Below are 27,778 nucleotides of genomic sequence, written 5' to 3'. Positions count from 1 at the left end.
AGACTGTCCAGCCTTTCCCCGTGTGCCATTTACACTGTGGCTTGCAGGGATTCCTCTCTGTGTCTGACTTGCTGCCACACCCTAACCAACTGCTAGGGTTTGGATGTGGGATGTTCCCTAAAGGCCCATGAGTTCAAGGATAGGCCCCTTGTTTGGAATGCAATTGGGAGGTGGTGGAGCCTTTAAGAGGTGTGGCCTAGTGGAAGGAAGTGAGGTCATTGTGGGCGTGGCCTTGAAGGAGATACTGAGCCCTGGCCCTTTCTGATTACTCTCTTTGCTTCCTGGCTGCCCTGATGTGTACAGGCCTCCTTCTCCACCTGCTTCTGCCATGATGTACTGCTTCACCACATGCCTAAAGGCAATGGGGCCAAGTGATGGTGGACAGAAACCTCTGCAACTGGAGTCAAACTAAATCTTTCCTCTTTTTGAGTTGATTATCTCAGTTATTTTGTCACAGTGACAGAAAGCTGGCTGACACACTGGTTTTCCTCTGTGGATGCAGGCCCCACCCCCTCACTCCCATTTTTATATCTTTGATCCTTCCAATGGGAATTTGGAAGGGAAAGGAACTAAACAAGTGGTGCTTGTTGCCAGCCTTAGCCCAGAGCCCCTTTCCTTCTGCTGCTATTTTGGAAACATGAAAGTTCCTTCCCTCCTGACTCAGCCTCACCACCTCCCTCAGCCCGGTTCTCCACTCTCTCTAGGTGAATGTGGTCCATTCATACATGCGTTTGGGTCAGGAAGGACTGTATCTAGCACCCCTGACCTTCTACTTGGGGACACAGAGCTACATGTTGGCCTGGGGACACCTGAAATCATGGATGGGGGATGTTATTATAATTGTCCTATTTTATTGTTAATTATATATTGTGCTTATTCAGACATGGTTGAACAGGGAAAATGGAGACCATGGTTAAGGGGGACCATTGTACAGGAATTTGTTCTTCTGCTGATTGGATGTGAGGGTGTGGTCATCTATGGTATCTGTAGTGCCCAGGATGGGACCCGGCGCACTACTGTGTTATCTCATAGAGTTCTCACAACAGACCCCTGAAAACAGCCCACGAGGGGAACTCAGGTTTAAACACCAGGTGTGTCGCCATCTAGCTGCTCGGCAGCCTGGTGGGTTTTTCATCCAGGTCCTTTGTTCCTGGCCTCCTCCAAAGCTCGGTAACTCCTGGACCCACTCTGTCTTTGCCCAAGGGACAATCCGCAGCTGGGCTATTCAAAGAAAGGTAGTGCCCACTACCCAGCCACGGTCTGCCCCGCAGCCTGCACAGCCCCTGCCCAGGCTGTATGTGGGGCTCCTGCTTCTTTGTCTGCCCCTCTTATGGGCAGATTGCATGGGGCAGAGGAGCTCCCCCCACCAACCCGTTCTCCACCCGAAGCCACAGTGACATGCTTCACCCTCCTGGTCAAATCCTTCCCACCAGACCTTTCTTGGGCATGCTCTTCCCACCCTCCCTGCCCCCACCCCTCCTTCAGGTCTCACCACGCATGTCATCCTAGCACTGAGGCCTTCTCTCATGCAGACCAGGGCTGCGTGCCGTGGTCCCTTGCTCAGGGACTGACTGTATCACTGGGAACTCTGCAGGGCTCCAGGTGCTGCACAGCACACAGACTGCCACATAGTAGGTGTTCAGAGAGGGTCTGTGGAACAAAGGGATGAGACGAAGGTGCAGGGGTGGGAGAGAGGGAGGAGCGGTGGAGGCAGGAGGGGAGGAGGAGGAGATGAACAGGGGCGGGAGGGCTGCTGCTGAGCCAGGCTCCAGGCTCTGCCTGTTCCGATCACCCGCTTTTGCCGCACTGTTCCCAGCGGGTGCCAACTCTGAATGCCTGTTTAAGTCACTCCACGAAGCTCAGCTTCTCAATCTGTTTTTTATTTGCGAGGGCCAGATCCATCTTCCTTTTTTAAAAGTCAAGCTTCTGAGAAAGTCATTTATATTCACAGTGATTCTCTTTTCAAATAGCTTCTTTGAATGGGGTATTTGGAGTCGTGGATCTGAGGGACCATGCTAGGAGAGGCTGAGGGTCATGCAGCGACACCTTGATGGTGCTCATTTTGTAGATAAGGATTCAGGGATTCCCAGAGTGGGCAGGAAGTGGGATAAGGGGTGTCCCCAAATGCGTGGGGCGTGGGACGTGGGGCAAGGGACCTGCCAGGCCAATTTCCAAAGGGACCTGTGGACAGTGGATCCCTTTACCTGGGGAAAAGGAGAGCTTAACAGGGTTAGAGGAAAAAGGTTGTGCTAGCACAGGGACCAGTCCCAATGCCTGTGTGCACTGAGATTCATCTCTGCAACACCCACACCGTGGAATATTCCGGACAGTTAGAAAGCATGAGGTAGGTCTGTTTGTACTGCTTAGGAGAGATGTCCAAAAGGCGTTGTTAAGTCAAAAAAGCAAACTGTAGGAAAATATTGCATCTGCATCATTTATGACAAAAACTCAGACACCCCAAAAGTCACAACATCTTCTATTTACATATTCGTAAATACATATCTAGAAGGACGTCTGGAAGGAATTCCACTGATGATCCCAAGTGCAGAGTGGGCTGAATTGGGGTGACTTTTTTTTGGCGGGGGTGGGGGGTAATGGGTATTGAACCCAGGGAACACTTTACCAATGAGCTACATCCCCAGCCCTTTTTATTTTTTGAGACAAGGTCTCACTAAGTTATCCAGGCTGGCCTTGAACTTGGGATCCTCCTGCCTCAAACTCCTGAGTAGCTGGGATTACAGGAGTGTGCTCTATCCACCTGGGGTGACTTTCAAAAGAATCTTCACTTTAATTGTAATGTCTGAAGTGGTTTTTTTTTCCCCTCTGTGAGAGTGTATTCCTGTGTGCGTGTGTATGGATATAGCATTGGGAATCTATATTGTTCACTCTGAATTTCTGGAATTTTCATTTTTACTTCCTTGTTGAACAGCTTACCCAGAGTTTATTGGACATCCCAAAAGGTTACTTGTCGGATAATTTATAAATAAATTGTATGTAAAGTTTAGGTCAGAGGTCAGCAAGTTCTTCCTTAAAGGGCTAGGTGGTAAATATTTTAGACTTTGGGCCAAAATGTCTTGGCTGAAACCATTCAGCTCTGCCACTGTAGTGCAGTCTCTGTGAGAATGAATGGGCATGGCCGTGTTCCAATAAATCTTTATTTACAGAAATATGTAGTTGTCAGGTTTGGCCTGGAGGGCCCACGGTTTGCTCAACCCTGGTTTAATTGATCTTAAGTCACAGAAGGGCGTTTAATCAGAACTGTCGTGTTCAAAGGATTGTTTGAGAACCTGCAAAACTGCGGGTGGGAGGGATGGCTTTTCTTGAGCACTGTCCTGAGACTCTTCCAGCTGGACTAGGGTGAGGATAGGGCTGCCAGAGCCCAGGAGCAAGGCTGTGCCAAAATGGTACCCTCTGGGTCTTTAGGGGGCAGCAGGCCCTCTGGGATGCACCAGTGGATCCCAGAACCTGTGCAAGCTGGAGGGGGCCTGAGCTTGCACATGGTGGGAAGTTGGTAAGTGCTTGGGAAAGTGAACAGGCCCTTGAGGGGAAGGCCCCTGATGTGGGCAGACTGGAGCAGACAAATGCCATCCTCAGGTTTGGTAAGAGACCTGTGGCATCCCCACACTGGATTCTGAAAGGCAGGCCTGCGGCTCCAGGGTCTGTGCCTCACCAGCTTTCTGGTGGATCACATCTCAGCAGGTGGCCTGGGGTTGACGTTGAAGCAACTTGGGCTGCAGGACAGGAAGAGCCCATGAGCTCACATGGCTCTGAGTCACATGGCCGGAGATGGATCAGTCGTGGCTGAAACTGAGTACCTCATGCCCCATGTGACTGGGGTACCCAGAAGGAGCGTGTTTTTCCTCTACACCCACCAAAGCCCTCCAGGATATGCGTGTGCTCGTGTGTGTGTGTGTGTGTGTGTGTGTGTGTGTGTACACCTGCAAATGGGTGTTACAGAGAACAATCTGTAAGAGATGAGGACTCCAGTGTCTCCTCCCAGTCTCCAGAGGAGAATTCTGTCTGCCTGGTGTCTCCTGAGTCCACAGGGTGTGAAGGAAGAAGACAGATCCCAGTGGCCCAGGAAGGAAGAGGGAACAGGGTTACGTGGAAAAGAACAGAGAAAAGAAGGTCCCGGGAAGTGAGAAGGGACAGGGCCTGGACAGGAGGCTGGAGGGGTTGGAGGCTTTGAGGGGAGAGGGCACTGATGGAGTTTAGAGAGGGGGGAGAGGGACAGCAGAGATACCAGGACAGAGTGGAGACAGGAGGGTCTGTGGAGCAGCTGGCTTGACACGAGCAATTTCTTTTGTATCTTTAACTTGAAGACAGACTTTATTAGAGGTTGATTGTTAAGTGGTCTTTTTCTAAAAAGGACCCTGGGGATGCCAAAGCCAGCCTGGTGGGCCAGGCTTGACGTGGTCACAAGCATGTGTGTGTGTGTGTGCATGGGTGTGCACATACATGCATGTGCCTAGGTTTGGACACGCTGACACTAGCCTAGGTGGGTGCAGCCAGCATGGTCTCCCCTTTAGTAACTATAGGTGCTGGGAGGTTGCATCCCTTTGTGTCCCAGCAGGCACGGTTACTCAGGGACCCTTTCCCTGGGTCTAAGCCTGGCCACGGGAAGAGCAGTGGTAGAAACGGCATGGGGGAAAGGCTTGGTGCAGCCCCTGAGCGGAATCCTCGCTGCCCAAAGTCAGATCCAATTCACACCCTCTCGCAGCCCAGCGCGCTGCCTGGCGCGGGCTCTGTTTGGTAACATCACAGCAAACGGCCACCTTGTGTCTATTTTGGTTCCTGCCAGTGCCTCTTCCTTCTGCACCTTCTGAGAAACGTTCTTTCCTTCTGGAAAGCTCGGGTGCCAAGCACCCCCAGCTCCTTCCCGTTTTGGTAAATTAGGGAACAAATGGTGCCAAGTTGTTCTCGTCTCTTTCACAAGATGATTCGTAACCAGCTTATTTTCTTTTCCTCCATTGAGTGAACGCATTAAAACTAAATTTAAATCATTACCCGCAGCCACAGACGACAATCCCCCTTCATAATTACATCCTCTTAATTGGCATCCAAGGACCCAGCTCGGGGTTTTAATGCTTGCTGGAAAATGTCTCTGACACGTTTATTTATTTATTTATTTTTAGGCTTAAAGGTCAACAAGAATATCTTACCTTAATTTGACAAGTGTGCAGGAAATAATGCAAGACTCGTTTATGTTCAGGTAATGCACAAAGAAATCTATAAATCAAGCTGGGGGAATATTAGATGATGCCATATCGGAACCATCTGCCTTCATTCTCGGGAAAAAAATCAATACCACAAAGAAAGCACCAAAGACGTAGTGATTTATGCTCTTGTGTCGGGGGAGAAATGTGGGCCATTTTTAAAGTCGCTTCATATCATCCTAAAACAACAGCACCTGTGGGGGAAGAGTGGGCATGACCCCACACGTGTCAGGGAGCAAACCTGACATTTGCTTTTCGATCTTGTCGCTGCTTGAGAAAGGACAATTCTGAGGTCCCTTCATCCCCATGACTCTGCCCCTTCTGGTATTACATGCAGGAAGGCGGCCATGCATGCTGAGATGGTGTGGAAAGGAATTAAACTAAACTGCATCTGAGTGACTGTTGCCAAGGGAGGGAGGCTGATGGCTCAGGGACCCTGGGTTTTCCGTGCTGTATGCATGGTGCTTAAAATCCTGCTTTCTTTTGGGGAGCCTTTACCAGCCTTCCTCATCACTGGGCTGGGAGAACCCACAGTCTCCGCCATATTGGATGTTGGGGCTTGGTCCACAGATGTCTGAAGTGGAAAGAGGTGAGTGCCACGGCTTGTGAGCAGGGAAGGGTAGCCTTCGAGCAATTAGTCTTTGGAAAAACAAGTGGAATTGTCTCAACATTCTCTCCCCAGAGGTGGTTGAGAAGTGCAGTAGCTCTCCCCAGAGATGGAGGAGAGGAGAAACAGATCAGGGGAACTTCGGTCTATCAGAATCTCTGGGGAGGGAAAGGCGGATTTGTAAAGCTTGAAAAAGAATATTTAATAACTGGAGAGGTTTTGTTGGAGGAGTTCAAAATGGAAAATTATGTTCTTATAATCAAACTATAGAAGGTAAAGCTTTTCATCATTTTTCTGGTAAGTAGGGCTCTGCAGAATTTTGAGGAAGAGATTTGGTTCTATAGCCCTTGTGCTGGGTACATTCTGGACTGTCCTTGTGTGTTTATGTTACCATTTATACTGTAGTTCCCATTATGTGTCATAAATGTAAGTGTTTTTTTGTTTGGCGATGAATACATGCTCTGAGGAAAAGTTTTTTTTTTTTTTTTTTTACATTCACAACAGTAGAGCTCAAAAACGGACTTGGAAAACTTGTTTGTGTCACATTTTTAGTGTTGTCCTTTACAAGCGTGGAAGTTGGTCCTGACACTATGACAAGGAGTCCCAAAGGCCTCCAGGGTAGGATCATTTCCATCAGCCATGGGCACCTGTATGCTGTGCTGGCACCTGACTCTGTGTGCTAGGCAAACCCACAGACACACCAACCCTTGCCTGCATCTTAGAGCACCAATATGGTGGATGCCTGGCCCGCCACACCCCCTGCTTCTGGCTGCAGGCCACCGAGGCTCCCAGTGGTCATCCAAAAATAGGCACAAGCATCAGGACTCTTGCTTTTCCTTTCTTTGTCCCTTTTGGGGGAAGCTGACAATGGTGCCTGAAGCACCTCTCAAGGATGGATGGATGTCTCTTGCAAAGCCGGAGCTTACTTTCTTTGGAGATGCTGGAAAATTCTGGATACTGCACCACCCTCATGACTTCAATAACCTTAGACTGAGATCATGTGAAATTGATTCCCAAACCTAAGTATTTTGGGTTTCTTTCTGAGAAGTTCTTTCTCTGCTTTACCTGAGAGAAATTAGCAATGGGACATCTCCCAGGGATCCCAAATGCCCTCACAATCCTAAAACACAGAAATCCTCACCTTCTTGGGAAATTCCTACGAAACCCTCATTGAGGGCAACTGGACCTTGATTTGGCCAAGAAACTCAGAAGGCAGCCCCGAGGACTTCTTTGAGAAACGTCTCACCAAATGTGACTTAGTGAGAACTTCAAGTTTTGCAGAGGGGTAAACCTCTATTTTCTGTTATCTGTGATGAATGAGTGGGAGGGAGACCGCCTGCAAGTGCCCAGGTGTACATGCTATGTGGTTAAAGGCACTATCACTGCCGGGAGTGGTGGTGCACACCTATAATCCCAGTGACTCAATTGCCAGTCTCAGCAATTTGGCGAGACTCTGGGCAACTTAGCAAAATTCTGTCTCAAAATAAAACATAAAAAGGGCTGGGGATGTAGCTCAGTGGTTAAGTGCCCCTGGGTTCAATCCCTGGTACAAAAAAATAAAAGATATCATTAAGAAAATGCTGAGGGTATTGGGGTACATCTGGGTAGAAAGAATAACTTCTAATGTTCTGTTGCACAGTAAGATAATAATGGATGACAACAATTAATTATCTGTTTCCAAATAGCTAATGGAGAGAATTTTTGAGTCCTAACACAAAGAAATGATGAATGTCTGAGTCAATGGATGTGCCAGTTACCCAGGTCTGATCATTACACATTGTATCCATGTATTGAAATGTCACGCTGTACCCCATGAACACGCACAATATGTCAATTAAAAAATATCTTTAAAAAAAAAGAGAAAATCTTGTTTTCTTAAGCCTTGGGGACAGCCAATAGAATTGATTATGTCTCTGGACTGGAGTCAGATTTCTTCGAAGTAAATGAGCTGAATTAGAAAATAATATTAGACTTCCATGCCTTTTCCAGCAAAGCTGAACTCAAGACAACCATGTTGCATGTGTCCCCGTGTGTGAACACAGGAGAAAATAAAAAAACTTTACAAGTATTTTTAAAATATACTCTGTCATTCCCTGCCAAGTGTCAGCTTCTAGCATTTTGCCATATTTCTTTTCGGAGACTTCAACCTTGTGAACGAAATAATTAATTATGTAAGAAGAAAAGAAGAAAAAAAAATCCAAAACATCAAAAAAAACCACCAAACAAAACCCCCCAGATGCTGTGCTATCTTCCCGATGCTGGGAAGTTGAAGGCCAATGAATTCAAATTGCACCACTGGGTTCTTCTGGTCTGAACGTAAATTGTCAAAGGTGAGGGGTGCATGTATGGGCTGAGGGTTACCAGGAGTTTAATCATCTGGGGGGAAAAGCAGCTGCGTCAGACTTTCCAAATGGATCATTCTGCATGGCGCTTGGCACACTCAGCAGATGTGACTGAAATAGCTTTGTGAACACAGAACTTACAAATAAATACCAACCCCACGGCTCGTCAGGACACACGCCAGTAGAGGTAGCCCGAGGCCAGCGCTCGCTGCAGAGCATCGTGCCAAGAATGGGCAGCTCCCCCTCCTGTCTTGATGAAGTGCTCCAGGGCCAGGTTCCTGGAAGCCCTTTCCAGGAATGTCACATTTTTCTGGGCTCATGGGACATTTCCTGGAGACCTCCTTGGAAGCATCCACAGCTCCTGTTTCTTGCAGGCATTCAGAACTTGCCAACTCCAGGATGATAGGGTTGCCTGAGAGGGAAGCACTCAGGGGAGCTCTGTTCGTCTTCCGTAGCATAATCGCCCACATGGTCAAGCACCCCCTAGGAGCCACACAGTGCTCCAGGGACAGCACCCTTCCTGTCCCCGTAGTCCTTATGACAGTCTTGCAAGGCAGCCGGAAGCCACTGTTGTGCTCATTTTGCAGAAACAGGCACAGAGAGGTTAAGTAACTTGCCCAGGGTGAGTAACATAGCTGCTGAGTGGTGGGAGGGCCAGAGTTTGGATCCAGGTAGCCCAGCAGCTCCAAGCCCACCTCCGGTCGGTCATCCCTGTCTGTCCTGCGGTCCCATTTCACAGGCATATACTGGGCAACTGGGGCTCCTAAGCTTCTGACTGGGAAAAATTGCAGGGAGGGCCAGGTTTGATGATAAGAGTGACTTGTAGTTTTTACAGGATCCAGAATATCCATTCCAGAAAAAGCTCCTGGCCAGCAAAGTAGACCCAAGATACCCATGGATATCACAGCATCACAGTAAACAGCCTGTGCACTCCAACATCAAAATAAAGTCCTCCACTAAAAGTACCAGTGCTCACGTAAGAACGGCAGGTACAGCTTTCCATGTCATGATTGAGTCTCTCAACCGGCCTCCCTGCTTCTGCCCCTGCATACCTGAATGGCCAGAGGGATCCTGCCAAAATCCAAGCTAGAACATGTCCTTCCTCTACACTCCAGAGTGTTTGCAATGGCCCATGGGATTGGCCCCTTTCCCCCTTATATCATGTCACCTTTGACTCTCTAGACATTCTAGATATTAGGAAGGCCCCCACCCCAGGGCCTTTGCACAGACTATTCCCTACGTATCCACATGGCTCAAATGGAATCTTCTCAATGAGGACTCCCACATACTTAGGTCCTGAGACCCTACCTATAGCTCAAGCCTTCCCCACCCCCTCACTCCGCTCTGGTTTTCTTTTCTCTATAGTATTGATCACCTTCTAGTGATATATATATATATAATTTACTAGTTTATTATGTTTATTACAGTGTCTGTCTCTCTCCTGGTTGAAATAGAGTTCTGTGAGGGCAGGATCTTTCACTGATGGATCCTAGTTGCCTCTATTAATGCCAGGCATGTAGTAGGCGTTCATTAAATATTTATTATATGGATGGGTTACCTCTAGAAGTAAGAAATAGAGAAGTAATAGAAGGAATCCAAGGCGACTCCAAATATTGGTAATTGTTTTATTTTTTAAGCTGGGTGCTGAATGCACTTCTTGTGTGTGTGTACACAAAAAATCTGAATATTTTGTATATTCGAAATGTTTCCTTAGTGTTTTCCTACCACATGTGAGGCCTAGGGTTCAATCTCCAGCATCATAAAAAAAAAAAAAAAGAAAGAAATCAAGAAGCACAGAAAGCAAATTTTATGCTTGATTTGTACGAGTGGGATAATCCACTTCCTCATCCAAATGTATCGCTTTGTTTGTGTAGTATGAGATAAGTATCCCTTATGTAAAATGCTTGTAACCAGAAGTGTTTTGGATTTCTAAATTTTTCAGATTTTGGAATATTTGCATTTATACAATGAGATATCTTGGGGATGAGACCCACATCTAAGCACAAAATTCATTTATTTCATATACACTCTATACCCATAGGCTGAAAGTATTCTTAGACAATATTTTGATGAATTCTGTGTGTGAAGCAAAGTTTCCTGGTGTGGAATTTCCCACTCGTGACATCGGGTCGACACCCAAGAAGTTTTGGGGTTCGTGCCGATTGTCGCATCCGTGCTGGGGAGGGTGAGAAACGCAGAGGTCCGTCAGCCAGCATGGGGACTGCAGTGCTGGGCCAGCTTCTACGAGCAGGACGCCTAGGGCGGTGTCTGGCAGAGGGTCCCGGGTCCTCTTTGTGTGACAGAGAAGAGAGAGAAAAGAGAAATGATGTCTTGTGAGCCACCAGGAAGGGTGGGGCCTGAACCCCAAGGGGGTGAATTCAAGGACCTGGTGAAGATGTCACACGGAGGAGTCCTCGGGGTCTGGAGGCACCCAGGCAGGACAAACTCAGCTCGAGACTCCCTGCTGTCCCGTAAGATCCTCTTTCTGGACTTGCTGGTAATCACTTCCAGTTCACAGCCACTGCTCTTGGCTGCCTGGTAGCTCTGGTCCCGCCCAGGGCAGGGCTGTCTGTGGTTGAGGTGAATTGACCAACATCCAAGTCTCATGCCTGGGAGGACACATCTGGTCCCTGCACAAGCCAGGCAGCCTCCCGGATGTCAATATTGCCTCTGGTCGTGTTTCCTTTCGAGGAGTGCCATTGATCAGACCGGATGAAAAACAAGTGGCCGCGATTGGGACGAGTGAATATTCATTTGAAAATGTCAATGAGCCAGTGGAGATTGTGCCTGCGGGGACTTGCCTGGCTGGATCGATGGCTGACAGGAGGTGAACCACATGACTGTGGGGGCTGAGGGCAATAGCCAGTGCCCCTTGGTAGGCACAGAGAAGGGACCAGAGAAGTCGGGAACAGAAATGTCCAACACATTTCCCACCTTCCCCTAGTTGTGGCCATGCTGATTAGACCTGAGCCCAGGGTGCTTTGGGGTGTGTGGGTGTGTCCTGCCCAGGGTCTTTGCTTGAGATGGGTCACTGTGTACAGGGACCACGGGCCCTAGGGGCATCTGCCCTTGTGGAAGGGGTTGAAAGGTCTCAGGACACATCATTACCAGCAGAGATTACCAGCAGGCTGAGCCTGCCTCCCTCCTGGGCACACTGGGGGGAGTTCAGCTGGAGGAATTTCCATTTTTCTTTTTCTTGGTACCAGGAATTGAATGCAGGGGCGCTGAACCACTGAGCCACATCCCCAGCTCTTTTTATTTTTTATTTTGAGGCATGGCCTTGCTGAGTTACTGAGGCTGGCTTTGAACTTGTGATGCTCCTGTCTCTGCCTCTGGAGCTACTGGGATTACAGTTGTGCACCACCACACCTGGGGGGGTCTCTAGTCTTTAGCCATGACCCTTCTCACTTTTATTATTGCATCCCAACTGTGCATAAATCAGGGCTGGGGCCAGAGGGCCAGAGAAATTTGTGACCGGGGTCCTGTATAGTGGTGGCTCCTTGCTTTGTGATGAAGGGATGGATTCACTCATTTTGCCGTGGGAGCCCTGACTCTGGCTAATAGGCTTCCCAGATGGAGGTGACAGTCATAGCTGCTGGCCTAGGAGGCCAGGAGCCCCGCCAGCTCGTTGCCAGGTGCACTGTCACCTAGGTGTGGCCTACTGCTCCCCCCAGCCCCAATTAACCATCTGCAGGAGCTGCCATCGGCATGGGGGAGGAACTCGGTCCTGCTTCTCTGTGCAGACTGTTCAGCTAATGAGGGGGTTTGTGAAATTTTTAATTATGGCTTCCATGCCTTGCTTAATTATTTGCATATGGCTTTTACAAGTGAGACGAGGATGTCTGCATGCAGCGCTTCTCCTCGGCCCTGCGTTTGACTTTAATTAAAGGCAGAACCTGAGGTGTTTCCATCACTAATGATCGTGGAAAATTAGCTTCCAATTCCCAGGGGTCGCCAGAGTGATGCACCCTGAGGCAGAGAGGGGACAGAGCAGAGAGTGGAGTGGAGGCACAGATGCCAGATGGCCCTGCTGAGCTGCCACTCTCGAGCCCTCCCAACCCAGGCCACCCTCCCGCCACCCTCCCTCCAAGCTGCGTGAAGAAGAAAGCCTCACTGTCCTCTGCCAGGAAGGAGCCTGACCTCGAGCAGCCACCGGAATGGAGGGCCACATCGCTGAGATGGGGTGGGGCAGTTGAGGGCCCATTCTCCTGTGGCCAGGAACAGGGTTGGGCCTGGCTGCCAATGGATTGCTCCTAGCTGGTGGCCACAGACAGGAACGAGAGGTTCTGAAACCATGTGTGTGCACCTGTGTCCACTCAGCCCAGTGCTCACCCCGGCACACAGATACACAGCACAGAGCCATGGGGGCATAAAAGATTCTCTCTTTATCCATGCATCTGTGTGCATCCGTGTTCAGAGTTTCCCTCTGGTAAGGTTACCAGTCCTATAAGATTAGGGGCTCACTGTACTCCAGGATGACCTCATCATAACTAATATTCTATGATGATCTTTTTTTTTTTTTTTCAAGGAAGGTCAGATTTTGAGGTGCTGGGGGTTAGGATTTCAACATAAGAATTTTGCATGGGGGGAGGGTCAATGCAATTCAACCCATAACAAATGCAAGCGCGCGCACGCGCACACACACACACACACACACACACACACACACACACACACACTCACATGACACAGGTGGGGAGAAAGAGGCAGAGCTGGACTGTGCCTCATTCCCCTGCCCCTGCCCATGACTGCCTTCCAGGCAGGGGCTCCTGCTTTGTGCTGAAGCCCACGTTTCTGTACAGTGCCGTTGGATTACAGAGCCGTAGGAGCCAGCTGCTGACCAGCAATGCCACTGCAGCTTTTCCTCACACGATCAGCTCACAGGTCAGGGAGGCAAAGTTAGCTTTGCCTCTGCTCAGCTAATTTTGCACCAGAATCTTTGAACCAATTTGAAACCCAGGGATTACACGCCATTCCACAATCCAGGCTACCTTGTTTTTCATAGCAAAGGTGGCATTGGGGGGACCCCAGACAGAGCCTGGACATCGATTTTGATTGGCTGAAATAGGTTATTCTTCCTCCCTCCTCCATCCGTCTGTCTTTCATCCTCTCTTTCTGTTTGGGATTGTGCATGCTAAGCATGTGCTTTACCACTGAGCTATACTCCCAGCCCCTTGAGTAGGTTTTTAAAATGTGCATTACAAGCCAATTTGAGAATCAGAAACTGGAAGTTAAAAATCCAGGTTTCCAAATTGGCAGATCTGAAGTTCTGGATCTGCTGCAGATGGTTATTGGATGTGTTACTTTAAAAATAATTTTCATTATAAAAGGGTCATATGGTTATTACTGGAAATGGGCTTCTTCACACAGGTGCTCACTAAAGATCAGCAATTGACCACTTTGGTTCCCTTTATAAAAATGCATGCTTCTACCTGTCTGCCTTCCTCCTTTGGGCAATGAAGCCAGGGCTCACGCAGCCCCATAGGTGATCAGATGACAGGGTGGTATAGGGCACAAGCACGGGGCCTGTGTGGGTGCCATTGTATTTTAAAATGCTCCAGTCAGCTCAGGGCTGCTTTGTCCCACCATCCTGGCCTGGCAAACAGATACCATGGGGTTCCACACCCAGGATCTTTTCTACCTGTGTCCTTAAGGCTGAGTGGTAAGCACGTCCAGCACTCAAGACAGTAGGAAAGAGGTTGCAGGCTCAGGGAGAGAGAAGGCTAGACCCCCTTTTGTATTGTTCAGGATAAGCAAAGAATCAGCAAAGCCATTTGTAAAGAAGTCAAGACCAGCTGTGGAGGAGCTGCAGAGAGCAGCACATCTGCCTGACCTGAGCCTCTTTCCTTAACTCCAGGACAGCCACCCACCATAGCAGGAATCTTACCCAGTAGCCCCATGGTGCTAGTCCACAAAGGATCTAATTACTGGTTGGGAAAACTGAAGCTCAGAAGTGTGACAAGATGATGCTCCAAGTCACTCAGTGAGAAAATGTAGTGCTCAGTATCAGACCCTTGGAGCCTGGGGCTGTCTTCTCTACACTATCCTCCTACCATTACCCTTGTTGGAGGAAAGCTCAGGGATCCGTGGAGGTGGCCTGGGGGCTACTAGGAAATGGTGAGAGATGAGACTGGGGGTGAGAGGTTAGCAGAGAGTTGATCCTCACCTAGCCTGTGGGTCACCCAGGGATGTTTGAAGAACTCAGGACATTGGTCGAATGGAGCCCTCAGATAGTTTGACCAGATGGACCACAAATGTACTGCAGGATCTATACAAAGGCCGGGAGCTGTCCAGGCTCTAGGTGCTGAATCTGTGTAGCACCAAGGAGTAGAAAAAGAGAGACAACTTGAACTCAGAAGGCTGAGTCTGTGGCTGGATGGAGGGGGGAAGGGAGGAAGGTAAGGAAGGCCCAAATTTCTGTCTTTTCAATATCCCCTGGAGAAAGAAGGGGCCACCAAGGGATCCGTTGGGCTGAAGAGGACTTGGAAAAGAAGATATCAGCTGGAGGATGACATGAGGCAGACTTCTTTCTCATGGCTACCCATGCATTAGAATTTCCAGGTCACTGAAACCTGACCCCATCCTGTGGCCACAGAGCAACCAGGGGAGGGCCAGGAGGTTTGACTGTTCTGCCATCTTCTTAGTACTCGAGTCCTTCAGATTGGGAGAGAACAGCCTGTTCAGAGGTGAGCTCCAGCGAAAAATCATTCTGGAGTGGTTAGGGATCGAGAATGCAGTGGTCACTACCAGAGACAGCTTAGGTCAGCCAGCCTGCAAAGGGGATGGTCATGCATGGATACAGGCCCATGGAACATTCTCGATTCTAGGAGCTGCTCTTCACCTTCACCGTCCTCTAGGTCTCTCTGCTCATCACACATTGCCCAAGCACCTGCTCTGTGCCAGGCCCGGCTGGAACTGGAAACACAAAGGCAAGTCCTCTGGGCCCTCCTGGTGCCAACCACAGGGAAAGGGATTCCCTGGAAAGAAGCCAATCTCCTTGCCCTTTTCTCCCCCTCTGGAGTCTCTGGATTGCTATTGGCAGCTTGGAGGAAGCTGCACCCTGCCAGGGGCCAGGGCACTTGGGGTTTACTACACTAACTCCTTTCTAGCCATATTATACCCCAACTTTCAATTTTGAGAAGTAAATATGCAATTTTTTTTTCTTCCCTATAATTTTCCCTGCTGAGGCTGTGGATGTCAGAGCAGCTGGAAAATGTGAATAGCTCAGTGCTTTCGAAAAGGAAAAGGAGGCCGGCCATGCAGCATGAAGCATCCTTGGCTGCTCTTGGCAGGATCCGAGGGCCCTACTGGGGGAGATGTTCTCCAGACTGTGCTGTCAGGGGAGATCTTAACCCAAATAATCCATGTCCCCACCTTCTTGAGATAATGGTCAAGAAGCAGACGTGTGTCCGTGCGTGACTGCGTGTACACAGAGCGCACGTATGCCTTTGTGTTGTCAGGATGTTGAGGTGAGTTTGTTTGCTTACTTTCGGCATATTCCTCTAGAGACTTCCAAACCTTCATATCTCAGTAACTGAAGGTCAGGACAGTCCAATCTAAGCTTTTGGGAAAAGCAGTGGCTGGAATAGAGAGAGACAGGATTTGAGTCAGACAGATGGGGGATGGCTCTTATTTACTTTGTAACCTTGGCGTGTTTAGTCTCCTTGGGTCTTAATTTTGTCAGCTGTGAAACAGAGGTGGGCTTTGACACACGCTGCCTGGATTCCCTTCCAGAAGAACTTACTGACCACACACAGGCCATGTGGTCAGCAGTCAGACTCAGCTGTCAGCTCCTTCAGGACATGCCTCAGCTGTGGCAAACTGCCTCATCCGTGGTCATACTTTGCCCTGGTCAGCCCACGTCTAGCTATGGAAGATTCTGGAGATCTAAAGATATGGCCATTTTTGCCTGCTGCCAGATACTCTGAAGGCTCTTCTCACTCCAGAGCTTCTCTGTCTACTTTTTCTTCTTTTCCCTTCACAGGTGTTGATTCTTAATAAGCATCTTGCACCCCCAAACTCCATCTCAGCATCTCCTTACAGAGAACCAAACCTGTGATAAATAAGGATAATGACTTTCACTTCAAGAGGTTATTGTGTGAAAGTTAAATGAGATGCTTCTGTCGTATCCTGTGTATCCTGAAACATAGGCGGAGCACGATAAATATCTGTTCCTTTCCTGAGCCTGCCTCTAAAAACTGAAATCCTGTTCTAGGCCGTGAGCAGGTGTTTAGCACCCGTGTTCTCTAAGAATGACTTGGGAAAATCCCAGCAAAGAAAGTGGTAGCTCAAAGACTGTGCAGTGTCTGAATCAGAGATCCTGGGCCAAGGACTCCAGAGCCAGTCTTGTCCCTGTGAAGTTCATTATCTATGGATCACATCAGCCCTCTTCAAGGATCCTCACTGAAAAAGAAATTGAGCATGCAAATACTCTTCTATCATAATCACCCTGTATCCACAGGGTAATTCATAAAAGAGCTGGAAATATATTGAATTTCAATATTGTTTTAGTCCAAATCAATATTAATAATTGTTTGCATTTTTAAAGTGCAGTTTTGCAATTGAAAAATGCACAAAGATCAACCAGTAGTTGCTAACACATCAAATTTTCTTATTAAAGGCATAGTCCCTTAACTTTAAAATGTTTCTTATACAACAGGGGATGGCACTGATCCATGAAAATGGTTATCTATTATTTACGTGTACAACATTAGAATCTGCTTCCATTATGCATGAGCTGAAAGGCCAGTGATTTTTATTTTTAAGTTTCTTGATTCTTTAAAACTTTTTATTTTGAGATAGTTACGTGTTCACATACAATAGTAAGAAAGAGTGCAGAGTAATGGGGTGAAGTCTTTACACAGTTTCCCCCTTTTGCAACATTGTGCAAAACTATGGTACAATATCACAACCAGGATATTGACATCGATACAGTCGAGAGAGAGAACCTTTCCACCACCACATGGGTCCCTAGGTTGTCCTTTTAAGTTCTTTAAAAATTAAAGACTTTTAAATGGAAAGAGTGGCTCTAGAAATCACAGGATCCATATCATTAGCCCTGTTGTAGATTTCTGCCTCTAAATATTTTCTATCATTATATGGGATACTGCCTCAGCAGACCCAGCATAGAAGTTCCCACACAGAGGAATGGTCCCCTAGGTAGGGCATAGCCCCAGATGCGATTTATCTTAGCCAGGCTAGCCTGAGTTGGAGGCTTTGCAGACCAGAAAGAACCCGAGAATACAATTCCTGTATCAGGGCCTTTGATCCCTCGAGCAAGGACAGAGTTGTCCTGAAGGGGGACAGCTTGGCAGGCTTGTTTGGTCCATAGGGAACCTGTTATCTCTGGAACAGCGCCTCTCAGGGTGTAGGACACTGGGATATGCCCCCTGGCAGTCTTCCTGAGACCATGGTGTGGCAGTGGCCCAGATCCATGGTGAGAAACAGGTGACAGGTGTGGAAGAGGGACATTCTCCACAGGACCACCTGCTCTGCCTGAAAGTAGCATCCCATAAACGAAATGTGCAAGGTGCCTTTCTGTTTTCTAAGACGTTTGTCTCACAGCAGAGCTTCAAGGCAGTTGGAAGGTCCTCTGCAGTAGATATTTTGAAGGAGGACTGAGTCCAAGATAAGGGGAATCAAGTCATGGGGCTCGTGCGGTTGGTGGGGGGGGGAGCTAGGCCCAGAAGCAGGGCTCCCTGCTCTGAGCCTGGTGTCCCTCCCATGATACTCATGGCTTAGTTCAAGATGCTCATTGCTTTCTTTCTAAAAAGTATAAAATTTACCAATTTCAACCGTTCATCAGTGTACAGATCAGTAGCCTTTAGTATGTCCTCACCATTTTTTCATCTCTAAAACTTTTGTCTTTCCAAACTGAAACTGTGTACCCATTAAATCATAGCTACCTGTCTCACCTCCTGGCCCCTGGTAGCCTCTATTCTACTTGCTGTCTCTATGAATTGGACAACTCTTGGTACCTCATATAAATGGAATCGTTTTATATATATTGCAATTGGCTTGTCTCACTCAGCCTGTCTTCCAGGGGTAAGACACGTTGGTGAAAGCATGTGTTGCTTTCACCAACTTTTGGTCCACCCAGGAAAACCGTAATTTTGTTTGGAGGTTTCCTATCATCACGCAGTATTGGAAAGGTTTGGAGAGAATCCGTTTTCCAGCATCCAAATGACTTGTGCGTGTGTTTGTGCAAGTCTTAAGCATGTTACTATACACACATAGAGAGAGACATATATCAGTCTTCAAGCCTCGTGATCAGCAATCTCTCATCCCCAACATGAGGATTCAGAAGTGGGGTTTGGGTGGAGACGGTGCCTTGAGTAGGTTTGAGCTGTCAGGCTCCATCAGGTTCCTGGGGAAGGAATCGAGTGAGGTGGAGCTTACTTCCTGCCTCTCCTCCCATCACTGGGTTGGGCTACTCCTTGGACCTGATTCCATCCCAAACCTGATCAAAACAAACACACAGCTCCCTGAAACATAAATGACCTTTTTAAAATTCCAAGTTCATGGAGTGCCTCTCTCCCGGTGGCCCCCAACACTTCCATCTATTAACTCGTACTCATTCCACATGCGGCACAGGTTATCGATCACTTTCCTTGTGCCAGGCTCTGTGCTAAGTGCTGGGAATACAAAGATGAGGAAAGGCTCAGAAGCAGCTCCCATAGCTCTGAGTCTGAGCCTGGTGATAAGCACGTGGGGGAGAGGGGCCAGCGCCGAGGCCCCCAGGCTTAGGGGATTTGGGGTGCTGAGTGGGCATTCCAAGCTGCTAGGGTGGGGGTGAAGAGGTACTCAGTTTCTCTTCCTGGAAAATTGCTATCCCCTACTCTGTCCCATTGCTGTAAAATGCCTAAGCATGTAAGTCCTAGGCAGAGATGGTACCCATGGTCTCGTTCTGTCTCTGGCAGCAATCGATGGTCTTGTGTCCTGTGGCTCCTTGGTCAGGCCCACAGGACCTCTCATCGCAGCTGCACATTTTCATCCTTAGCCTTCACATAGCTCTTCTTTGTGTACGTGATAGTGGGAGGCTGGGCTTCGGTGTTCCTTGGCGGCAGGGGATTGGGGGTCCCAGAGCAAGGTTTGGGGGGTATTTGAGCCTGATTTATACCCTAGGATACCCTTGTTCTGCCCCACAGAAATCTTTAGGAATTGAAGGGGATCCTGTGCTGTGGTAGTAGAGTGGATGGCAGGTGAATTACTGTTCCCCCAGTAATTGGTGCAGCTGGACAGGCCCAGGTGTGCATGGCTGGACCCTGAGGATTTCAGGACCCAGGCCAGCGTCCCCCAGACCCAGCGAGTGGCGGGCGGGGCAGGAGCAATTCTGAGTCTGCAGCCCCGCCTCGGAATCCTAGCGCTTGCAGCCATCCATCATCCTGGGAGAGCATCGCAACTTTATGCCTACGCATAAAAACTGGAGGGACTTGTCCCAGAGTTTGCGGCTGCTGCTGCCGCCGCCGTTAGAGCGGTTTTAATTAGCTGCAGGATTTTAATGAGCTGAAATCAAGAAGAGCCCCATCTCAGAAGTAAGCTGGAGCCGCACACATGGAAGAACTAGTCTGACAAAACAGATGGAGGTGGTACTCTCGGGGGACCGGGCTGTGTACTCTGATCAGCGAGGAGCAGATGAGTTTCTGAGGCCAGGAGGCTGAGGAGGGAAGCCAGGGGTCAGCTGCCCATGCCCGGCTCCGGCGAGGGAGGGGAAGAGCTGGGCGCCAGGTCCCCTAGGCTGCTGCGGCAGAAGGCACGGTGCCGGATTCAAGGTGACGGCAGTGCCTGGCTCCATTCTCCTCAAGTTGCCATAGCAGCCTCTCTCCCCACGAGCAGCTTCTCCTGGAGCCCTCAGCCGGGAGGGACGTCATTGTTCGCTCCTGCCCGTGTGACGAGAAAGACGGACAGAGAACTTTCCTGGGCCTGGGGCCCACTGACCACGTGGGTGCACCCAGGCTGTCTGGATCGGGATGCTGGGGTGGCTTCCCACAGCCAGAGGGTCCTCAGGGTGATGGTGGCCAGTGTCCAGGCCTTGGAGCAGCTGCAGCCAAGCGTGTCCTTGGAGCCGTCCGAGCGTCCGGCTGTCGCCACTGGAGGTGCGTGTATTTTGGCCCGATTCCCAAGTCCTTGCTTGTGCCCTGAAGTCAATGTCTTCAAAATGACAAAAATTTAAATCAGATAAATAAGGAAATGGGAGGAATCATTGGCCCTGCCCTGTGTCCCAGGAGGTGTTTACAAGATTAATTGGATCTTTTTTCCTTCTTAAAGTAAAAATTGGCGATGCCACTCAGGCCTTGGGGAGAGAAGCTGCTGGGAGGACTAGGAATTTTGAGAAGGGCAAGTAGCTCCGGAAACTCAAAAGGACTGTGCATTTTTCCTGCCTTAAGCCTCCTCCTTCTCCACACCTAATCATTTGAATTTTCTTATTGTTTTTCAGTCTCAGAAAGGATGAAGGGAGGTGAGGGGGGATTGCACTTGTCACTGGAGCTGATATGATGTCATGGGTGGTGAGGATGGGACGGTCCCAGGTGGGAGCTGAGTCCTGATAGGGCGCTGGGACAGCCAAGCCCTGGTCTGTGACAGATTACAGCATCTAACCCCAGGCAATAGCTTGATTGAAAGAGGTGGAGAAAATGGCTTTGAACTGGCATCTCCCCATTGTCTTGAAAATATCTTGTGACTTTGTAGAAAAGAACCCTCAAGGGAACAATGGTGGGTGAGGCCCACGGCACCTGCAGTGTGAGTCTCTGGCCTGTCAGGGACTTTCCATCCACTCCTCACCTTTGGGACCGGGAGTCTTCTGCAGATTCTAGAATTTTTGCCCCCTCCTAAGGCATGACAGACCCAGCCAGGCTTGCAAGCTGGTTATCCCGGAGAGGCGGGCTGATCTTTTGAGGACTGAGCTGGTCACGTGGTCCCCAGTGAGAGCAGACACAGAGAAGAGGGTTCCCAAGGGAAAGACTGGGGTCTGGGGCTTAGGGGCTTGGACAAAGAAGCCACAGGGTGCTCTAACCCCAGCTTCCTGACTGTGGCCAAGGTGCTTGTGTTCTCTGGAGGTTCTCGGAAGTGACAGAGGTGCACAGTTGATTCTCCTGTTGCAGTGAAGGGGCGGGGCAGGGTACAGTGTTCTCTTCCTCACCAGATCTGGGGGCAGGGATGTGATCCTTGTCCTGGCTACCAGGCATGTGGGTGGTTGGAGCCTGGCTCTGTGTGGTGGGTTTGATGTGAGCAAGGTTCAGAAAGCTAAGATAGGTCACAGCTGTAGGGACCCATTAGTCATCGACAGGGGAAGTCTGTATCAGCTCAAATGGTGACAGTGTGACAGAAGATTGGGACGGGGAGGGCCGACCAGCTTCCTGTAGCCACATCTGTAGCACCAGCTATTAAACAAACACGATGACGATCACGCATGCTTCCGAGACCCCTTTGTTCATCATATGGAGTCTTGGGGCAGATATTGGGGGTCACGTTATTAGCTATTTTGCCAGGCAGCTCAGTATGCTAGCTATCATTTATCATTTCTTCTGTCCTTCCTGTCTCCATCCCTCTCTCCTTCCTTACAAAAGGTCTTCATGCCCACGGTTACCCATTCTCAATCAAATTGGCTGCCTGCTGTCTGGCTCAGGAGGCCAACGTGGCTGCACAAAGATTGTCAACACTATGGCCAGCTGGGGCCTTGCTGGGGACCATGGATGGTGTGTGTGTGTGTGTGTGTGTGTGTGTGTGTGTGTGTGTGTGTGTGTGTGTGTACGCACATGTTCAGGCACTTGCCAGCACACACCAAGGCGTGTGTGTATACGTGTTAGTGTGCATGTGCCTGCTCATGCCCAGGGCTGGGTGCGTATATAAATAAGTCCAGAGAGGCCTTGAACTGCCTTTCCTGTTCCCTGCCTGAGGATCTGACCTCCACTGCATCAGTGTGAAATGTCATTTCTACCCTTCTATCTCCTTTCCAGGGTTGCCTGAGCTTCCTGAGGGGCTCAGCCAACTGCTTGTGGCAGGCAGAGCCACCTCTGCCTTAGTCGCCCATGTTCCTCCAGGAGCTGGAGGCTGGCAGGGGGCTGTGATGAATGGCCTTGTCTTTCAGTGGCATCAGAGACCTGCACTGTGCACCTGTGTCTCTGCAGGATGATGAGTCAGACCCCCGGTAGGGTTCCATCCAGGGCCATCATGGAGGAGGAGAGGCCCTGGCTCCACACGAGGAGTTTCTGGGTCTGAACTTTTGGGGACATATGGCTCTCCATTTTTACCCACTGCAAGCAGGGCCAGGTGGGCCCTGGTTGATGGCAGGAAGTGGCAGTCCTTTATTTTTCCCCACTGAGGTCAGGGCCTGCACGAAACTCCAGAGCCAGCTCCGGAGACAAAACGAGCCCAGCTCAGTGCAACCTAAAAGCTGGGAGATCGTGAGAAGCACCTGCTCGGCACAGTCCAGGGAGCCCTGCGCCAGGCGCGTAGAGGCCTAAGGCAGGTTAATTAAAGTTAACTGAGTGAAAAAATAATTACAGAGACTGCAGAGGGAGGAAACCCAAACCTGCAGTCTATACTCCTCAGCCCCTGAACTTTCCTGAGAAGCATTCTCGTCCTTGGGAGCGTTTTTTGTGGGGGCAGGAGAGAAGGAAGGGCCTCCTTCTAACACTTTCTGCCTCACCGTCCAGAGGCTGGACACACAGAAGGTGGTGGGGGCTGTTTCCCCATCTCAGGGCCTGGGTAGGGAAACCTCCTTGGTTGAGGAGCTCATCTGGTTTGGGGCCAGACCAGCTACCTAACTGTGGTCCTGGAGGCTGCTGGGTGCTGCCCAGGTGCCTCAGCTTCCCGTGGGCACTGCCCTGTGCTAAGATGGGGAAGTTCCCCTGCAGGCTCTTTGGGTGGAAGGCAGGTGGAATCCCTAGGCTCAGGCCAGTAGAACTGGAGGAAGGTAAGGGGACACAGGGTCTTTCTAAGGGGAGGTGCCCAGGACACCTGCCTCCTGTCTAGCCTGGCCATCTGTACACCTGTTCCTCAGCGCATCCCACTGCACCATGCCCACCCCTCCTTTGGGCAAATGGCCTTAGGGTGCTTCTATCTTGACCCATAGCCTGACCCAGCTGGGGATCACAGATTGATATGTGGGATATTGGACATTTCTTCTGCTTTTTAGGAGAAACCAGAGTGAGGGGCAAGTGACATGAACCTGATTTGAGTCATCAGGGGCCAGAAAAGCAGGCAGGAAGAGAAGAGCCGTAACACCCAGCCTCTGATCTTAAGTCTGGGATCTGAAGGTGGTGGATCTGACTGCCCGACCTCAGCTCCACGCCAGTTTCCTTGAGTGTTGAGACAACCAAGGACTGGCCAGAGCTTCAGCTCCTGCTGGTGTGACTATCCAGCAGGGCCTGGATCCTGCCAGGCCATTTGTCTGTCTGTCAGCTGTGAGGACAGCTCTGCCTAATGTGGGGGAATTGATCTATGTCTGAGCATCTCCTGGCTCTGGAGCCTCCTGTCCATGGAGACTCATGTCCCAACATCCTGTAGAGAGGGGCCAGAGTATAGGCAGATCTATGCACTGGACCAGTTTCCAGAGATGAGGACCCATATTCCTGCCTGTACCTAGACCCCTGCAGGGGAGCTCACATACTCATTGCGAGGCTCAAGGAAGTTTTGGACAGTGCCAGAGGGTGTCCACTGGTCCTCAGCTGTGGGTCTTCAGGCTCCCCCCTGAATTCCCAGGCTTCAGTAGGAGAGTGCCTCTCTCCATATGCATGCTGAGAGTACAGATATAGGAGGCCCTGATAGGAGCCAGTGTCCTGACCACATATGGCAAAAGAACTTCCTTCAGCCTCCGTCAGCTTGAAAAGGTGCAAGGGGCACACCTCCGTTCCTGGGGTCGAGCGGGGGATCTGATTACACGGGGTTACTGCAGTGACTGGGACCTCAATATCCTGCAACTCAGAGGTGATTCTTTCTCCCCCTCTGCCCTGTAGACCTCAGCCTGATGGATGCCGGATTTGGACGATGAGGGAAGAAAGTGCCTCCCACACCCAAGAGGTGAGCCCTGAGTGTGCCCTGGATGACCCTGCGACCTGGCACAATGCGGCTGGCCTGCATGTTCTCATCCATCCTGCTGTTCGGAGCTGCAGGCCTCCTGCTCTTTATCAGCCTGCAGGACCCCACGGAGCTCGCCCCCCAGCAGGTGCCAGGTGAGCCCTTGCATTTGTTCCCACTGTCACTGGCCTCTGCTTTCCCACCCGGGGTGCAGGCCTCCGTGGCTGCCCTGTTGTGCTGGGTTGGGGGACGAGAGTCCCAGCAGGCAGAGGAGGGGTCCTGTCCTCCCTCTGGTGGGCATCTGTGTCAATATGGGAACACTCTGTCTGAGGCCCAGTCACCAACCTCAGGGCTCTGGCCTCTGGCATCCATAGCAACAAGGTGTCCCCTCTTGGGGATGATGGTGAGGTACCCATCTATTCAGCCAGGTATTGCCTTTGGTGAAACTTGGATTTAAGGATGATTCTACCACCTCTTGGGGCCTCTTCCATATTATCTAGGACATTGGAGGTTGAAAAACATCTCCTTGAACCTATCCATACTGCCAAGTGACACTAGTCACTTTCCCTGTAGATCCTGTGAATCTGGCCCCTGTGGCTTGCAGAACACTGGCTTTGTGAGGCCGAAACCCACCCATGCTGTCTGCCTCCTATCCCCGCTGGGCCTTGTGACCCACTGAGGAGGATGGTGCCCTTCCTGAGGCACCCTTCCTGAGGCACCCTTCCTGAGGTCTTCTGGGGACAAGTGGCATGGTGAGAGCCTGAGGGTGGTTCTGGCATCTCAGGGTGACCAAATGTGGAGTCAGAGCTCTGCAAGGTCCCCCCACCTCTGCACATGGCAGGGTTGCAGGTCACGGGCATAGGACCAAGGCCAGAGGCTGCTCTGCTTTGGAGTGAGAGGAAGACAGGGCTCTAGGCAGCAGCAGCAGCGTGTCTCAGCAGCAGCTTCTGTTAGAAGAGGGTCCATGAAGAACCCTACTCCCAGTTCACATGCTCCACAACATGGGCACACTGATGCACCCCCAGATAACCCTCCTTCCAGGAGACCTGTGCATGTACCCCCACTTGCTCAGGGCTCTGAACCAGGGACAGGATGGAAGAATTGTGGAAGCCAGAGGTTTAGGTTTCCTGTGCCACCCCCTGCCTGCGACCTGTAGCATAGGATGGGGGTGCTTGGCCTAGGATCGCCTATTCTTGGCGAGAGCTGGGGTACCCTGTCTCTAGGCCACCTCTGCCGTTTCACCATCTGCTCTCTAGACTCAGGCTCTCTGAGCAGAACTGCACCCCTTCCTCTATGCATGTCCCCATTGTTTCACTTCTACGAACAGATTGAAGACCGTGGGCACCAGGAAGGAGGCCAGAGCTCACTCAGGCCCAGAAGCTGCTGACAGAGTGAACCAGGCACAATGAGCAGCACCTTCCCGCACGAGAAAGAATGAGAGGCAGGAGACAGCCAAGGGCCACAGTGCTGACGCACCTGGCCCGACCCCCTTAGCTGGGGGCTGTCTCAAATCTGTCTGTCTGCTCCTTGTCTTGTGAGGAAGCAAGTGTGCCTGACCAATCTGGCTCCTTTGGGGACTTTGCAGCCTCTCAGGAGCCCTGTAATAGTGGATGACTCTGTCGGTGAAGCAGTGCACCATAGGATGGTGCCATCAGGGCAGACTGAGTTGGTCCCATGGTTTTTGTATTATCTGTGCCAAAGCAAAATGGTGAGGGGGGAAGGGCACTTGAATACTGCTTGGGATAAAGGGTGCCGTGCATCCTTGGTGCATACCCTGGTGTGCGTGTTTGGGGATGCACACGTGGGCAGAGGTTCCAGATGCCCAATGTCCTGCATTCTGTGGGAGGAGCCAGGAAGAGAATGGCTGAGTGTTATCTGTGGCATTCCCCTGGGACAGGGGCATGGATCAGCAGTCCACTTCTGGGACAGGTGGTATATTCCCATTTGTTTTGTGCCTTGGTGGCCCCAACATTTGCCCTACCGTGGTGCAGACAGCTGGCAAAGCAGAGCACTTGCTTCTACAGGCAGTGGATTCTTGTCCCTCGTGACAGTTGCCCATGTGCCCTGAACAGCTGTGCAAGTACACAGATGTGTGGATTACGGGTGGGTGAGGGCCCACGGGGCAGCATGCTCAGAGAGGAGCTTGGAGCCCCAGGCAGGCAGGACACGTAGGATGGCGTGAAGCTGAGGTGAGCATCCCCCTGCAGTCGGCAGAGTCAGGCAAAGAACACACTTGGGTCCTGAGCCATCTTCTTCTGTTGGTAAATGCAGGTGGACCACTCTCACCAAGGGCCACATGATGGGCAACTTTGACGTTCTAGGTAAATCACACCAAACACAGTCATAAAACTTTAAGTAATGCTTACGTTACTTTCCCCGAGCAAAGTGCTCCTGACACAAGCTGTTTGTGTTGATTTGTTACTATTCATTTATTCTTTCCCTGTACTTCTCACAGCAGCCTAATTGTGATTCGGTACCAAGAAAGCAATATCAAAGTAATTTTCCACAACATTAGTTACAATTTTCTTCTGATCTTTCAAGTGAAACAATCCCATCCTGTTGGCTTCTCTGAGCATATAAACCTTGATTACATTTATCTGTTGGAAACCAGTGCTTACAAAGTGTATATGTCCAGTTGCATGGCTGGGTGGCCCCAGGGGCCCCTGACAAGCCTTCTTCCCATGGGCTTTTGTCCAAGGGAGGTGCAGACTAGGGAGGCTGCCCTGCCGTCGGGATTGGCAAGGCCACTTGGGGAGCCCCGGTCTACAGAGGAAAATCCACGTGGCGTCATAAATTTTCTTGTGAATGGTTGGCGTTCTCTGAAATCTGTCATTGGTTACGTCATGAAGGTAGGAGGAGGAGGGTGGGCAGGTGAAAATCCAGGAACCAGCTTGAGAAGGTGATGGGCATTCTGTGTTGCTTACAATCCCTCAGGGTCTGGCACCAGTCAGATTTCCACCAGTGCAGCTACCAGATGTTAGTAAGTAGCTCCTAAACTTCTTATGGGCTAGCCCACCTCACCTGGGTAATGCGTGATTAGGTGGACTCATACACAGTTGCCAACTTTTGTAAGTTATGGTTTTTAAAAACTCATTTTTTTGCTATATTTTCTTTCTTTTGGGGGGGGTTAGTAACAGGGATTGAACACAGGGGCATGCAACCACTGAGCCACATCTCCAGCCCTATGTTGTATTGTGTCTAGAGACAGGGTCTCACTGAGTTGCTTAGTGTTTCACTTTTGCTGAGGCTGGCTTTGAACCCTCAGTCCTCCCATCTCAGTCTCCCAGGATGCTGGGGTTACAGGCATACGCCACCGTGCCCAGCTGCTATATTTTCCATCAGTATATTTGAAACAGGGATAGCTATCTCTTAACCAACCTGCATTCTAAGATGGTCTTACCTATCAGAGAATTTTACTTATCCCAGTATACAGATATTTTCCAGTTTTCAATATTGCCAGTTACTGAGTTCAGAGCTTCTGCCCTCAGGAAGTTCATTTCTTGTCCCAAGAGATAAGGCTCATCCCTTTTTCCAGAGAAAGGACTCAGGCCAGAACTGGGAGCCAGCCCTTTGACTCTGGGGACTGCAGAAGGCAG

General features: G+C 50.1%; 1 protein-coding gene across 6 annotated transcripts in view; it reads left to right on the top strand.

The window, feature by feature from the left end:
* Positions 1–27,778, top strand: part of Chst8 (carbohydrate sulfotransferase 8) — a 117,082-nt gene that overhangs the window by 29,110 nt on the left and 60,194 nt on the right. The window contains exons 2-3 of one of the 6 annotated variants that reach the window (XM_078032169.1): positions 5,136–5,212; positions 24,122–24,185. In XM_078032169.1, coding sequence (XP_077888295.1) covers positions 24,137–24,185 — 49 coding nt within the window. In that variant the 5' untranslated portion in view covers positions 5,136–5,212; positions 24,122–24,136. Of the gene's footprint in view, positions 1–5,135; positions 5,213–19,838; positions 20,261–24,121; positions 24,338–27,778 lie in introns of those variants that run through there. The other 5 variants (XM_078032168.1, XM_040279252.2, XM_040279250.2 and 2 more) reach the window with 5 other exon arrangements.

Source organism: Ictidomys tridecemlineatus, chromosome 15, assembly GCF_052094955.1.
Source record: "Ictidomys tridecemlineatus isolate mIctTri1 chromosome 15, mIctTri1.hap1, whole genome shotgun sequence".
Taxonomy (NCBI): Eukaryota; Metazoa; Chordata; class Mammalia; order Rodentia; family Sciuridae; genus Ictidomys; species Ictidomys tridecemlineatus.
Note: the sequence above shows the minus strand (reverse complement) of the source record. Positions and strands in the feature narration are given on the sequence as shown.